Source organism: Arachis hypogaea, chromosome 9 (genome assembly GCF_003086295.3).
Source record: "Arachis hypogaea cultivar Tifrunner chromosome 9, arahy.Tifrunner.gnm2.J5K5, whole genome shotgun sequence".
NCBI classification, from domain to species: Eukaryota; Viridiplantae; Streptophyta; class Magnoliopsida; order Fabales; family Fabaceae; genus Arachis; species Arachis hypogaea.
The window spans coordinates 113,902,879-113,919,465 of NC_092044.1; the positions used below are offsets into that span (position 1 = coordinate 113,902,879).

The 16,587-nt window shown below is 30.8% G+C and overlaps 3 protein-coding genes across 4 annotated transcripts; 1 reads left to right on the forward strand and 2 right to left on the reverse strand.

Moving 5' to 3' along the window:
• Positions 1 to 963: 963 nt before the first annotated feature.
• On the reverse strand, positions 964 to 4,666 carry LOC112712115 (uncharacterized). Of its 2 annotated transcripts, XM_025764914.3 has the most exons (7): positions 4,170 to 4,666; positions 3,326 to 3,789; positions 2,733 to 2,916; positions 2,393 to 2,617; positions 2,187 to 2,303; positions 1,746 to 1,979; positions 964 to 1,431 (listed from the first exon to the last, which is right to left on the reverse strand). In XM_025764914.3, exons 1-7 carry the CDS (start codon positions 4,236 to 4,238, stop codon positions 1,228 to 1,230), a joined length of 1,497 nt encoding a protein of 498 aa, XP_025620699.1. In that variant the 5' UTR covers positions 4,239 to 4,666; the 3' UTR covers positions 964 to 1,227. The 2 variants fall into 2 exon arrangements, with proteins under 2 accessions (XP_025620699.1, XP_025620700.1); XM_025764915.3 differs by lacking the exon at positions 1,746 to 1,979.
• A 2,296-nt stretch (positions 4,667 to 6,962) lies between these two features.
• On the forward strand, positions 6,963 to 7,760 carry LOC112709552 (uncharacterized). The gene has a single exon (XM_025761439.1). It carries the CDS (start codon positions 6,963 to 6,965, stop codon positions 7,758 to 7,760), a length of 798 nt encoding a protein of 265 aa, XP_025617224.1.
• Positions 7,761 to 13,208: 5,448 nt separating this feature from the next.
• LOC140175237 (uncharacterized) lies at positions 13,209 to 15,759 on the reverse strand. Its single transcript, XM_072202193.1, has 5 exons — positions 15,330 to 15,759; positions 15,018 to 15,134; positions 14,609 to 14,921; positions 13,584 to 13,998; positions 13,209 to 13,277 (listed from the first exon to the last, which is right to left on the reverse strand). Exons 1-5 carry the CDS (start codon positions 15,757 to 15,759, stop codon positions 13,209 to 13,211), a joined length of 1,344 nt encoding a protein of 447 aa, XP_072058294.1.
• Positions 15,760 to 16,587: the final 828 nt, after the last annotated feature.

Consider the following 16,587-nt stretch of genomic DNA (forward strand, 5'->3'; position numbering starts at 1 on the left):
TTCGATTTATATAGATATATAAATAAAAATATACATATATTGTCTTTTGTTTTGAGACTTTTGCGTAATATTAATATGTATTTAATTTATGCACGTATTTTAACCTAAAAAGAGGGAGGTGAAAACTCTTGTATTGGCAATTTAGAGAAAAAAATTGATCGCATTGATTTGAAGCTGAAAATAATTCGGATTCATCGGTTTTTAAATTTGATAAAATCGGACTATTGATTTTTAATTTTAAAAAGTAAAAAAATAAAATAAAATACGAAATCAGACCGAACATTTCTTCTTTCAAAAAATTAAAAATTGTAGTAAACAAAAATTAGACCGATTTTTTTATTGGTAAACAATTCCCAAATTATAGAAAAAAAAAAAGCAATATACATGAAATTCACCCCGTATTAAAACTTGTTATCCTCAATATTCCGTGTTATATTTGGATTATTATAGATTGATTTTGATATATATTGGGAGTTGGGAGTGATTGAATTGATGTTGAAGACAGGTATCGTATCAATCTTATCATCTGTGCTATAAAACACAGAATTTGCAGAGTGGAGGGGCAACAGTGAGATATCAGATCTTGGGGTAAAAGCCAAACAACAAAATATTAAAAGGTACAAAGATTGAAACAGATATACGGAATATGGAATCAATTTTGATCTCAAGAGCACGTCAAAGAACCTTCCATGTAGTAACAAAATCTTCACACTGCATAAGGAACCCATTTACTTACCTTTCATTGGTTCATTACTCCTACCAATAACAATAAAGTTAGGGGTCAAGATGATCTTACAAAAACTATGTATTTGTTGATTTAATTTTGAAGGATTATATATCTTATTTCCATGAAAACGTGAGTCTAATACTGTTGATCATTAATAAATTCTTTTGATGTAAAATATTTTCACAGTAACGTATATGCCAAAAATAAAGCTTTTGCACTAGAATAAAAATAAAAAATAAAAGGAAAGAATATAAAGCTGTACATTTTCCAATTTATATACTGGTTCAGACATACGAATATTTTAAGTCTCTAAAAAAAAAGGAGAGTTGACTATGAATTCCCCTGTATATAGAAAGACCAAAAGGGAAGCAACCATGGAAATTGCCTTGTATGAAACCAAGAAAATGAAATCACTATATATGAATTAAAATAAGAAAACTGTTGGGAGTATATATGCATGTATGGATATGTATGTATATATAAGAGAATGTGGTGTTTGGTCAAATGGAAGCATTTCCATCGAGACGATAGCGGGTTAAAACTTCCCTAGCTCGAGCACTTCTATGTTGAAGCCTCTGATGCAGTGTCTCTGATAACTGGTTGAAAAATTCAGTGTCCCATCTTTGTATCAATAAGGGGTCTTCTGCATAGCATATATATATCGATGTAACAGCACTTTCCACCACAACCATTGCCAATCCAACCTGGGATAAAAAAAAAAAAAAGGTTACACTTTCATGCAATAGTTTGTTATATACACCAAACATTCACATATTCAACAATGTACACCTTGACTGATTCTTTTCTAACGGTCAATATATAACAAAAATAAAATAATCATATGCATGACATGCCGTCGTTAAGATTTGTCCTATATGTACATATAATGAACAATTTGAATGTTTCATAGTCAAAGTAAAAGATAGGATATATCTAATTATCTATGAGCAATTCAGGTCATGATTAAGCTTTCACCAAGAAGGATCCCTTGGAAGTCAACAAGAGATTGTAAACTCACCAATACCATTCCCATTAGCATGGACGTGGACCCAATCATCATAACTCGGTCCTGCCATTTGAACCAAGCCCAAACACCAGAGCAAGTTCCGGTTATGAGCCCGCCGAAAACGGTGCCCATTAGCAGGACAGCACCTGAGCAATCATAGGCCACAAGTGCTTCGACCCCAGTTGATTGGAACAGCTCCCATGCATCTCTAGCCGAACGGTTAAAGCTTTTACCATGCACAGCAATCTGTTTACGGCACACGACCATGAACCATTCAAGCATAAGATTTCCCACAAAAACAAATGAATCACCAATGTTACAATGGACAACTTTTTCTGCCAAAAACAATTTTTTTTCAACATGCACAGAACTGCAGTGACCATTCCGGGCCATTTTCTGTCGAATACAGAATTGTTATCGACATGGACTGAGTTGGTGGACACAGTAATTTACCTGAACATAAGCATACTTGTTGAAAAATCGGACAAGAGTCTCCACAAGATGGAAAAGGAAATCGACACAGCACAGCAGACACTCATTGTTGCCAATCTTTGAACGAAACCCACGAATCTGAGACAATTCAAAAGGTGGATAAAAGAAAGAGAGGAAAGATAAGCTACCACCAATAAAAGAAAGTTCCAGAAAACAAAAGTGGTTACCTTCCACCTCAAGGTCCTAATAGCAGCAGTAAATAGTGAGCCATAGCAGATACTGCCAAAAGATGTTGTTAAAGCATACTGTAGAGATTTCATTAAGGAATCATCGGGAATTGATGCCGCCTCTCTACCACCATGGAAAAGAACAAGAAATACCATCCCAGACACTATAACATGTACAGTATTACAGAGTACTGCGCCCGTCCAAAATAAGCTTACAGAAAAAACCTGCATGAATCAATAGCATGATCACAGTACTGAGATGAGGAAAGCTTAAGTAATCTGCTCCCACAACCAATCTCAACAAGAACAGAAGAATGAAGAGCAAAACTTGCCAGCTCACCACAAGAAGCCACCAGCGTCCACCATCACCGATACTTGAAGCCACAACACCAGCTGCTCCAAATGACCATAAGGCCATCCATAAAAGCACAACCACCATAAATAAGTATGCCACTCTCATAACCTCAGGAAGATTCCATACCATCTTCACAGCTTTTTGCAGAACCAACATTGTGAATGGAAGTCTGGAAGTAAAACAATCATAACAGATTCAGTTAGTTATGCTTAAAAAAATTAATTAAAAAAAAGTAATAAATAAAACTATTGTGATTACACTGAGCTAGCAAAAATTGGATTGACAAGGGAAGAGGAACGAATGTGCACAAGAATTCATCAATCTGGAATATATGTCATACTGTTTTGTCATTGATGCAGAAGATAAACAAAACTGCTTCACCATATGATCCAGTGAAAACTTAAATTGTGTTAACAGGTACAAGCCATTGGCATTATTTATAAACCAGCATACTCAGAACTACTTGTCATTCAAAATTTCAGATTCTATATATTGCAACAATGAAAGAGTATCTATGATTATACAAAACATTCACCTAATACCATTATCTATACTAATGTCCCAGGTCAACGCTTTACCTGTCTATGACTGCTAAGACATACAAGAACTGCAGGGCAGCCCCAATAGCAAAGGCGATTCCCCAAAAAATCTGGCCAGCCCAGAAACACAGAACACTAACCACAGCAAGATAAGTGGTGAGGATGTGAACGGACACCTTCATCATCTGAGTGGCCCTTGAGCCCAACAACAACAACCAACTCCATCCAAGAACTGTCCCAACTCCACCAGCAGCAGCATAAAGCGGCCAATAAGTCTCGGTCAACCCAGCTTCATTCTCGGAAAACCGGGAGGTATACTTGTCAATGTTAAGTCTATTCTCTTCCTTGAACCTATTGAGGCCAAGAACCCCCAGAAGGAAACCAAGGGCAACCAAATGAACCACAAATACTCCTAACCAGAAAACATCATGCCACCGCCTCCGTGATTGTTCTAAACTGGCAGCTTCACTGCCATCACCGCTTCTCCTACTTCTGGCGGCATTCTGTCAAAACAAGATCAACTGAATTCACATACTTCGAATTCATTTTTTTAACAATTACTCTTCAATCCAATTGAGTTGATAAAGATAATACTTTTTGCCACTACATGTACCCAAGTATATCAAATCATTACTGAATTTATTTATCTTTTCGTCTTCTCCATATGAGAGTAATTACTAATTTGGTGCCAGATAAGCAGAATTAGTCAAAACTTATCAAATGCATTTCCTTTTATACCCCCTAAAATAGAAAAAAAATACTAATTTGGTGCCAAAATAGAAGAACAAAGTCATCAAATAAAGTAAATTGATAGCGGTACATAAATAGTAAAAGCTAGTTATTGAAGAGAAAGAGAGTGGTTAGTATGGGATGATCATGATACCTGATCAGCGGTGGCGATGGAAGCAAATTCAGAGGAGGAGGAGGAAGAGAAAGAGGGAGAATCCATCATAAGGAGCAATGGAGAAACATTGCAGCGTGTTAGAAGAAATAGAGGGAATTTGGTAAACGGGTGGGAAAACGTGAAGACCAAGGCGACAGAGTTTTGGGGAGAATTAAGGTCAATGGGGTGGGTTGGTTGAGTTTCTAGGGTTTTGAATTGAATATTTGAAACAGTATAAATAGTAATAGTAATTGTTTAAGGAAAGAAGATTGAAATTGCGGGAATGGAAAACTGAAACTTAACGGCTAAGAGGAAGAGAGAAAGGAAGAAGAAGAAGAAGAAGAAGAAGAGTTAAGCGAGTTTGGAAGCAGAGAGAAAGAGAGAAAGAGTCATTTTCGGTGGCTTTGGCTTTTGGCTTTTGAAGACCAATCGCGCGGTGAAGATACCCGCCATTAGCGTAGAGATTGCTATAACACTACAAAACGTTGCTATTTCTCAAGTGTCACGTTTTTGCCTCTGTAACTGTAATTGTCAACTACATGCATGCATTGACTTCCAACATTTTTATATAATCAAGCATTCATTATTTTAGATGATTATTTATACTATTAATATAAAAAATAATTATTTTTATTATATAATATTATATATATATAATTATTTTATATTAATAATATATTAAAATTAAATTTTTATTATTTTAATAAAAATATTATTTTTTTAGAGTCTTTTATACTGAGTCTATAAATATTAATGTTGATTATATATTTAAAAAATAATATTGCTAATCAACTAAGGAATATAATATATAATTATGTGAATTTTATGATGCTTTTTATTATGGTATTTAAATTGTTTAACTTATTTTTATAAATAAAAAATAAAATATATAAAACAAAAATAAAATATTTAAAATTTATTATATTATTATATTTTTTTTTAATAAAATAGACACAATAATATAGACACTATAGTATTCACCGTGTAATTAATTGTAAATGCTATAATTTTTCTATGAAATAAGCGGTGAATTTTATGTACTTTTGTGTCCTAGAGTTCATATATGTTGATATTTTATTATGTATTTCTAAATTGACTCCGATTTAATTTTTTGCTAATTCTTTTTCTAAGTTAACTCCATTGTTTGACCGTTTCTCATTCTAAGTTTCTAACCCCTGGTTCAAATACAAAGTGAATCATACCCACCGTTTTACCTTTTTCCCGTAATTTCTGTGTTTTCTTTTTTCTTTTTTTCTTTCAAATTTAAAACCGCAAATCCTAACTCATTAGGTATTTTACGGTGAAAACTCGCATGCCGATTTAATAGTCAAAGATGATTAGATGACAAATAATTTTTTACTATAATTTCCTATGAAAACACAATTTTTTAACATTGCATAATACTGACTTATGGAAAAAAAAAACTGTAAAGGAAAAAAATGAAAAAGGGCTATCTAAAAGTAGTAAAGAAGGACATTCCTTTAATTTGATACTCTTATTTGTAAAAGTTGATGAATAATGTTGTATATTGCTAATATTGTTAAACCCAAAATGATAGTTCATGTGGAGGAGTTTGATTTCGCTTTTAATGATGGAGCCATGGAGGATTAGTAGGACACTAGGACACATGTTAACATGTTGTCAAGTAAATGGTGTTAAATCAGGACCAATTAACAGTAAAATAGGTGAAAATAAATACATTAAATGGTATCAATTTTTAAATACGTTAATGAAATATATAAACCATTAATAGTGATACACATAGGCAGATGTAATTTATTAAGAGGATGGAAACATTCACCTAATTAAAGAGATAAAAAGTATTAAAAGAAAACAAAATTAAAAAAATTAGTACATCTTAGTGAAAATTTAGATACAGATAACTTTACGTAAAATTAATAATTAAAAAATATTAAGTAATTTAATTAATTTGACTCAATTTTTATCTAATAATATTTTTAATTACCAACTTCATGTGAAGTTGATTGCACCTAAATTTCTTTCATAAAAAATCTCTTCTCATGAACTAATTTATAGGTTAAACGATAGTAGATACGTTAGGTTGGTACCAATAATTTATGAGAAAGTTTGGCAGTGTGTGTGATTTGTCCAAAATAATGAATGTTATTGCCCTTATTATCAATATCATATTATTAATCAAGGTTGTCATCGTGCCTGTGGAGCCAATTCAAAATTGGAACTCTGAACTCTGCAAGTATTTTACTTAACAGAACCGTATCGGATTTTTTATTCTCCCAGAGACAAAATATAAATATTTCAATGAATTGTCATTTTCTCTTTGTTAGATGCTATTTTACTAAGATCCCTAATCTATAAGATAAAGTTTTGATACTTATCTTGAAATGTATTACTCAATTCCCAAACGCAATGAATTGTTATTTTGATAGTGAGAATAATATTCTCTCAGTTTTTAGTAGTATTATCGGAATTTATATTTGCAGTATTAATAAGATATTTTATTTACATCCTAAGATTAGTATATAAAATTTGTTGATTGATTTTAGAAGATGTCAATATATATGGTTAAAATATTTAATTAATCAATAATATTATCTGGATTAATAAGATAAGATAAATTAGATAAGATAAGATAAGATAAAATAAGATAGCTATCATAAGCTATATAAAGGAAAGCCAAAGGCTCTTAGGTACAAACTCATTCTTCATACTTTATACCTTTTAAACTGCGGAGTATCTTTGCAGATTCCACTACTCCGACCACTCCAAGAAGACGATCCGAACAAGTTCCTGATCCTACAACCACTAACAACAATGGTTCTCGAGATCAGCATTGAACCCAGCATGATCACCGAAGTCGAGACTTACGACCTCACTTCCCGCCATTATCCTTACACCGTTTATGCCGACGACCAACGCGTCCTCTGCATCAACACCACCTCTTCCCAAACGCTCTCCAAGTGGCTCACCAACCTCTTCAAGTCCACTCTCAAAAACACCCCGATCATCGTGGGCATAACCGCCCAGCACCAATTTACCAAGTACACCAAGCGCGGCGTCAAGGACCACGGCTACGACTTCATCTCCCTCTGCGTTGGCTCTCACTGCCTCCTCTACCTTCTTCTCCAACAACCCGACTCTTACAAAGCGAAGCAAAATCCTAGTCCCCTTTGCGACTTCTTCGCCAATCCTACGGTTATCGCGGTGGGAATGGAGATCGAAAAGGTGAAGGCAAAGCTGGAGAAGCACCACGGGATCGAGCTGAAGAAGGCGTTGGACCTTAGGGCGATGGCAGTGGAAGGGATGAAGGAGGTAGGGGAGAAGGTGGATCTGTGGCGGTACAATCTTGACACGTTGGTGAAGACAGTGCTGGGGAAGCACTTTGACGTGGTGAGGCCGGAAGAGAAGCTGGACTGGTACGATGAAAAAAGTTCGTGCTGTTATTACAATGTGTATACGGATGAGAAGACAATGTTCATCACCATTGATACTTATCTTTGCTACCTCATTGGTTTCGAACTCCATGGTATGATCCATGGACATGAAGCGGGTAAGAAGAGTCAAGATTCTAGTAGGTCCAAGAAGAAGGTTAACAAGAAGAAGAACTCATGAGGTGCCTTTGATTTCTAAAATTAGTAATGCATGCATACTTTGATTAGATTTTAGAGTAGTATATGATCATGATTCTATCCTTGTTAATGATAGTAACTTTTACCCTTTCAATTCTTATTTAGATTTGGATATAGATTTTTATCATGGAGCCACTCAAATAAAGACGCCTAAAACGTCTTTTTTTAAAGATGTTTTCATATTGTGTTTTAATTAGTTTCTGTATAATTTATTTGGTATTCTTCATCACATATTATTAAATTTTTCAAAAGATTTTCTTTCCAAAAATAATAAAAAATATTTAATTTGGATTAAAACAAAAAAGGTAATAGATTAACATCAATATATATATATATATATATATATATATATATATATATATATATATATATATAAAACAAGCTCAAACCTCTTAAAATTTAGTCAAAAAAAAAATCTCTTAAAATTTTTATAAATAAAAAAATAATTAATTTATATTCGTATAATATATAAAATAATTACTATATTATTATTATATTATAGATTAAGATTCACTAATTTAATTTTTTTTTTATTTTTAATATAAGCATTAGAAATAAATAAAATATTTATAACTAAATGTAGTGTAACAAAATATATAAAATATTAATTAATTCTTAAAAAATTCTAAAAAAATAGTTTCTTTCCTTTTAGTAAAATTACTATTTATTAAAGTAGACAAATTAATTATTTTTTTCTCATATACAATTTTTTTAAGACATAAAAATAATTAATTAGGACATTGGTTAAGATAATTAAAGTCACTATTTCATTAAATTTTTTATTTAAAGAAAAATCCTAGTTAATTTTCGTATAGAAATTTTGAATTTAAAAACATTGATAAAAATTATGTTAAATTTTGATTTATTTGATTCTCATTTAAATTAATCACTACATAAGTTAAAGTTGTATTTTGAAGTTATATTCGAACTTTAATCTGATTTTTAAAATTTCAATTTACTTAGTTTGATTTTTTAACTTAGGTATTCGTGACTCATATTAGGGTTTTAAGTGTTTAGTTAAAAAAATAAGGTAAAAAAATCTCAATTGTCATATCAAATAGTCGCTAGAATGTATAATGTAGCAGTCGTTAGTCCATCTCAGCATGTCGTTAACGATTTTGTGAGACAGTAATAAAAATAAGATTAGGAACCAATGTGAGTCATAACTATTAAGTTGGGAGGCTAAATTGAGTAAATCGAAAATTTTGAAATTAGATTGAAACATAGTTGTTAGAACTAAACCAGTGATCGAACCGGTCAAGTTACTGGTTTACTGGTTTATTGATTCAATCAATAAATCACTGGTTGGACCGATAAAACCGATCTCACGTAAATATAAAATATAAAATAGTTAAAAACTTAAAATTAAAATTTGAAATACATATCTTCACTAACATTTTATGAAGAATCAAGTCTCAACTTCTAAAAATAACTAATATAAAAAAATCATAAAATTTTAATACTACAATAGTATCTTATTTTGACACAATAAAAAATAATTAATTAACAAAACTTATCATCTAACTATAATATCAATAGATTTTAATACTAACATCAAAACAAATAACCTTAATCACAATACTAGCAATAAAATAGATCAAGTAAATTAATAAATTTTTAATGAAATTTATATTTATATTAATAATGGTATATAATTAAAATATAATTAATTTTAAAAATAGAAAAAATAAAAATTAAATTAAATTAGATATTTATGTATACTATATAATTAGTATTTGTCAAATATAATATTTAGAAGTGCAATGGCTAAGTGGCAAGTAGAGATTGCTTTTGCTCCAAGGTTCTTGGTTCGAGACTTTGTGGAGACATTTTAAAAAAATTTTCAAGTAGACCAGTTCGGTTACACCGGTTTGCACCAGTTCTTACCGGTTCACACCGGTTTTATTCCTTAAATGGTCTAAGGAGTCACTAGTTTTTCGGTCGAACCAGCTGATCTAGTTTTATTTTTACAACTATGGATTGAAATATGAACATAATTTCAGAGACCAACAAGTATTATCTCTTTGTTGACAATTAAGTTGTTTTAATGGATAGCAGTAGTTAGGGGTGTTCATAGATTAGATCATATCCATATAAATCTACAGTATTTATCCGTATCTGATCTGTAATTTGAGGATGTGATCTGATCTGTAATTGGATTGGATCGAATCGGATCCACATTATAATCAAATAGAAGTAAATATGTTTAAAAAAGTTAGTAAACAAATTTATTGACTTTTTTTATAAAAATAAATTTTTTTAATATTTTTTATTTTATGGATATATTTGATATCTGATCCAAACATAAAAAGTGCGAATATCGAATTTGATCTAATGAGTTTAGTGCAGATTTGATCGAAATTTCAGCCATATCCCATCTATAAATACCCCTAGCAATAATAACTAAAAAATTACAATAATTATATTTTTAACTAAGAGGAACTGCAAAAAAAAGTACTAAACACACGAACATTTAATCAAATATTAAAAGACAATTTTACTTTAAAACAATTATACTTTTTTTGCTCATATATATATATATATAATAATAATAATAATAATAATAATAATAATAATAATAATAATAATAATAATAATAATAATAATAATAATAATAATAATAATAATAATAATAATAATAATAATAATAATATGATAATTGTTTTATATATCACACAAATATAAACATTTTTTTCTATAATCTTAAGAAAAGTTTTGTAAGTCCCTAACCTTGTTATCGATTTTTGTAGTGTTAACCCTCATATTATCAATTTGATTTATATATAATTCGAATGATAAATTATTTGGTTACGTGCTTCCTTTTTTACTGTGATATACTTGTTTATTATTATTATTATTATTATTATTATTATTATTATTATTATTAAATAACAGGCCAAATTATTGTCATAACATAATAGAAGTATGGAAGTTTATCATTCTTCTCTAATGGAGGAAACAAAATTCTTTTCAATAGTTTATTTAACGTTTAGTAGAATAAAAATAAATTTTATTAGAATAAATTTTAGTACGAGTTTAATATTTTTATTCATCATAAAATATTTATAGAATTACTTGTAGATAAAGTTTGGAAAAAAATAAAAAACGATGATTTTTTAATTTTATTTTTTAGTAATATTAATTTTTTACCGTATATAATTATTCAATTATTTTTTAATCATATATAAATAAATTACTCTTAATAAGACTTGTTTTGTGTTATTCAATTATCTTTTTTAAAAAATAATTAATTATTAAAATAATTAAACTTTTCACAACAAAAATAATAAAAAAATTATGAACGACCATCCTGATAATTTTTTGTATTTTTATTCATATTCTAATATAAACATAAATATAATTTAATTATATTATTTATGAAATGTGACTATAGATATAGATAAAATTTAGTTATATTAATTATATATAGTTTCATTGTATTGTATTGCTTATAAAGTTAGATTATAATTATGACAATAGAATTGTTCTTGTATTTTTATACATATGACTAATTAGTGGTGTTAAAACATTACTCTTAATTATAAATAAAGTTTATAATTAAAAAAATTAAAGACTCAATTAAAAAGATACGAAAAAATGATGTTAAAATATTCTAACTCTTTAAAATAAAAATATTTGAAATTCAATTAAAAATTATTTAAAATTTAAACTCAATAAAAATTTATATTCAATGTATTTTGTATTAAATATATTTAATAACCTATTATATCATATTAATTGAAATTAGTTTTTATAATGTTAATTTTTTAATAACATTTTATTAGAAAAAACCATCTTTTCATAATTTTTTAAAAATTAATTAATATTATATATATTTGTTACATTACATCTTGTTATAAAAAAATTATTTATTTCTAATACTTATATTAAAAATAAAAATAAAACTTAAATTAATAAATTTTAATCTATAATATAATAATAATATAGTAATTATTTTATATATTATACGAATAAAAATTAATTATTTTTTTATTTATAAAAATTTTAAGAGCTTGTTATATATATATATATATATATATATATATATATATATATATGTATATATATATATATATTTTGATAAATGTGATATATTTTTTATGTAAATAATTTTTTAAAAAAATCTAATAGTTAATCTATTATCTTTTTTGTTATAGTCCAAATTAAATGCTTTTTATTATTTTTGGAAAGAAAATCTTTTGGTAAATTTAATAATATGTGATGAGGAATACTGAATAAATTATACAGAAACAATTAAAACACAACATAAAAACATCTTTAAAAAAAAACATTTTAAACGTCTTTATTTGAGTGGCCTCCTATTTAAATTATTGTGTAGTCTGTAAAATTCATTTAAGAATATTATTTTATTATTATTCAAAGTGTGAATCCTACCTTTTTCAATTTTTCTTTCATTACATAAAAAAAAGATTTATAAATTTACATTTTTACCATGTAATTCACCCTATAATAATAATCTGTTTTGTTCATCTTATTAGAAGCACAGAACATGAAAATGGATATTCGAGGCAAGTCTTCTTAATTTATATAGCCATCTAATTATATATTTCACGTTATAATCAATTTTTAGATTTATCTTAAAATTTATCTAAACAGATAAATTTAAATAAATTTTAATTATTCTATTGGTTTTTATAATTTTGTGAAATTTTTAATTAGGTCTCTATATTTTTTCTTTTAATTGGATCTCTACATCAATTTTTTTTTAATTAGCTCCCTCTTGACAGTAATTGGCTTAATTTTATAGAGACCCAACTAAAAAAATTGGTGTAGGGATCTAAATAAAAAAAAAAGTGTAAGAACCCAATTAAAAAAAATTTGGTGTAAGGACTCAATTAAAAAAAAAAGTGCAGGAACCTAATTAAAAATTTTGCAAAACTATAAGAACCAACAAAGTAATTAAACCTTTAAATAAATTATCGCATAAAATGCTTTGTATAAAAATTATACTCGTAAAATATAACTCGATTTCTCTTATCTTAGGGACAAATGTGTATACTGTTACCCAAAAATATGGTTAAATGAAAATTAAACAGGTATTTCTATTATAAAAAATTCCAATTATATGAGTACAATAAAGCTTCTTTTTTTAAAGGTTTTTGCAATAAAATTCTTTTTTTTTTAGACAGGGATTTGGGCCAACAGCCTAGTTTGGATCCAGAACAGAAAATCCAAACAAGGTCCAAATCTAAACACTATTCTTTATTCTAATCCGGTCCCCTTTTTTTTTTCTTTCCTCAGGAGTTACGCCTATCATATTTCATTTTCCGAACTCAGCAGACTCCCGACCCTTCTACGCGATAGAGAGATGTTAGTCGTTGCTGCATCAAAACGCAATGAGCAACGCTTGAAGCACATCGTCGAAGGCCGTTTGTCTTTGGTCCAACCCCGCAGCCATGGCGTCTTGTTATCACGAGCCAAAGTGCATGTTCACCGCCGCTCTCGACAATCCCCAATCTCCAGAGACAACCTCGCCAATCTACCAATATCACAAACCGAAAACCCTAAATCAAAGTCAATGGGCCACCTTCGCACGCACCTCCAACAAAGCAGCAATCCCCCTAGCCCCTCTACTCATTTCCAAACTCTACATCTGGTATCTTCGCAGTATTCTGGAATGTCGAGTTGTCTTCCACAGCAACCTAATTAATACTCCTTAGCTCCCAAAAAGCTCCTGCTAGCAATCAAGAACTGTTTGCCAATCTTGAGAGAGCAAGATGATCCTTTCGGAGAATATTTCTGATGGACAGTGGCTTATACATGATCCAATTTTGGTGGAGAGTACCTGACCTGTGAAATTCGTCACTTCTTGCGCTAATGAGTTTGCTTCTCTGGGCACCCAGGTAAAACCACAGTTTGGAATGCCTCTTACTAAATGTAATATGTCTTCTACTATAACTTGAATTTTTGCAATTGATGCATGCGATTTTAGTGCCTGAATAAGTATTTGATTATCTGATTCTATGATAACTTTCTGCATTTGAAAATTTTGGGACATGATTAAGGCTGCCTTAACCGCTAATGCCTCCGCAGCTAATGGTGAAGTGGAGACTATGGTGGAGTTAATTCCTGAGAGAAGAGTCCAGTTATGGTCTCTCAATACCACTGCAGTTGCTCCCGCAAAGTGTGCTTCATCGAACGCTGCATCCACATTGCATTTGATCTTCCTACCAGTGGCGGTATCCAGGTAACCCTGCTGCCTGTTCTTGTTGCATTAGTTGAACTCTTTGCTGGTTCCTCTACCATTTCTGCAAGTCCTAGTTCTATTAGGTTAGCTTTGCGAATCACCATTATAGGATTAGGAATAGACTTCTGATAAACCGCTTGGTTTCTAGCTTTCCACAGTTCCCAAACTAGAAAACCAATATTACTGCTGCAAAGATCATAATTATCCCCTATATTCAGTTTTATTTTTTCTAGAAGATCCATCAACCACTTCCCAAAAGAAGAAACTATTAGGGCCGTAGGGCAGCATTGAATCTGGGCTCAAAACTAAGCTGCCCTTGTCCAAGGGCATAACAGCAATGCATGCTCAATGGTCTCTGGTTCCTGCAAACAAATAGAATATATAGGGGTGTTATTTATTCTTTTATTAAAAAGATTTCCGAAAATGGATAAAATGTTATGCGAAGCTCGCTATATAAAGGTTATGATTTTCTGAGGAACTCTTAATTTCCAAATCTGTTGCCACAAAAACTTTAAGTCTTCACTGGAAGATGGGTTATTAGTACTACTGAAGCTCCTTTCATTCCTATCAACATGGTATCCCATCTTGATAGTGTAATTGCCATCTATTCCAAAAAAACTTACCAGGTTCTAACGATTTTATCGACCGAAATTCCATCAAAATACATCTTTAATTTATTCAAATTCCACCCCTCTCCCTCAACAAGCAGATCCTTGACAAACCTAATATCAAGATTTCTAACCACAAGATTCTTATCCATGTTCATTATCCACTTATCTTCCAGGATTCTCATTCTCTCTCCATTCCCTATCAACCACTTTTCATTTCTCAAAAGAAAATCCCTGCCATGTACAATACTTTTCCACATCCATGATGCCGCCCTTCCTACTTTAGCATCCTTAAAATCCTCGTTTGGAAAGTAAACAGCTTTAAGTACTTGAACCCAAATTGCTTTAGGATTTTTCAAAATTCTCCATGCTTGTTTTGCCAAATGTGCTATATTCTAACTATATAAATCCTTAAACACAATACCTCCATCCTTTTTACTTGCACAAACCTTATCCCAACTCTTCCAATGGATACCTCTTTCCTTACCGGAAGATGCCCACCAAAATTTGGCTATTCTCTTACTAAGTCGATCACAAAACCCTTTAGAAAAAAGAACCACATTCATAATATAGGTAGGTATCACTTGAACAATTGATTTGATGAGGACATACCTCCGAGCTTCATTAAGGAGTTTTTGTTTCTAATCTCCTAGCTTATACACCACTCTGTCCTCAATCTAATTGAGAGCTTTATTCTTTGATCTTCTCCAGTGAGCCGGAAGCCCAAGATACTTACCCGGTTTATCCCAAGCTGACAAACCCAAAATTTCTTCTATTTCAACTCTATTCCTAATAGGAATCTGGTTTCTGAATGTGATCCCAGACTTGTCCAAGTTGATTCTCTGTCTCGAGACTTCAGTGTATATGTTCAAAATAGTAACGAGCTGGTAAATTTTCTCCTCATTATCTTTTGAGAAAATTATACAATTATCCGCAAAAAGGAGGTGTGAAATAGTTGGTGCAGCAGGGGTGATTTTAACTCTCGAAATTCTGCCTTCTTCTCTAGCCTTATCAATAAGGAAGGTGAAAACCTCAGCCGCTATGATAAACAAGTACGGCGATAAAAGATCTCCTTGCCTAAGTCCCCTCTGCGGCTCAATGGTCGTCGATAAAAGTCCATTAATCTTAATCTTATAACTTACTTGACTCACACACTTCATCAACATCTTTATCCAATGCAGGTTAAACCCAAAAGCCCTTAGAGTTGCTTCTAGAAATGACTACTCTATCGTATCATAAGCTTTATTCCTATCAATCTTAATGGCTAGGTTCCTGGAAGCATTAGTCCTTTTCCTATTCAAATCATGGAATATTTCCTGCACTATTACCAAGTTATCTTGAATCATGCGTCCTCCCACAAAAGTACTCTGAATGGGTGAAATTATCTTATCCATTATTCTCCTAAGCCTAACAACCAACACCGTAGAAATAATCTTATAAATAAAGTTGCAGCAACTAATCAGCCTAAGTTGATTAAGGGTTTTCGGGTGGTTAGTCTTAGGAACCAAAACTATAAAAGTTTCTCCAAAGTTCCTCGGTATATTTCTGTCACGAAAAAAACTCCTGACAACATCACAAACCTCTTTACCGACAACTGTCTAGTACTTTTGAAAGAAGAGACCATTCAGACCGTCTGGTCTTGGCGCCTTAAGACTACCCAGACTGAAAGTATCTTCTTTAATTTCCTGATCAGTAACCTCCTGCATGAGCTCCCCATTCATATCCTCAATCACTTTGACAAGAACATGGCTTATGCAAGGAGTCATATCTAGATTCTCTATAGCCGTAAAAAGATTCTGAAAGTGACCTACTGCTAGCTTGAGAATCTCCCTTTCCCCGCACACTCAATTTCCTGTAGAATCCTTTAATCTCTTTATCCTATTTCTATCTATTCTTTGAATGGTAGAAGCATGGAAGAAGGAAGTATTCTTGTCCCCAAAATTCAACCATTTCACCCTCGACCTCTGACCCTAATATTTTTCCTCTTGTCTCCA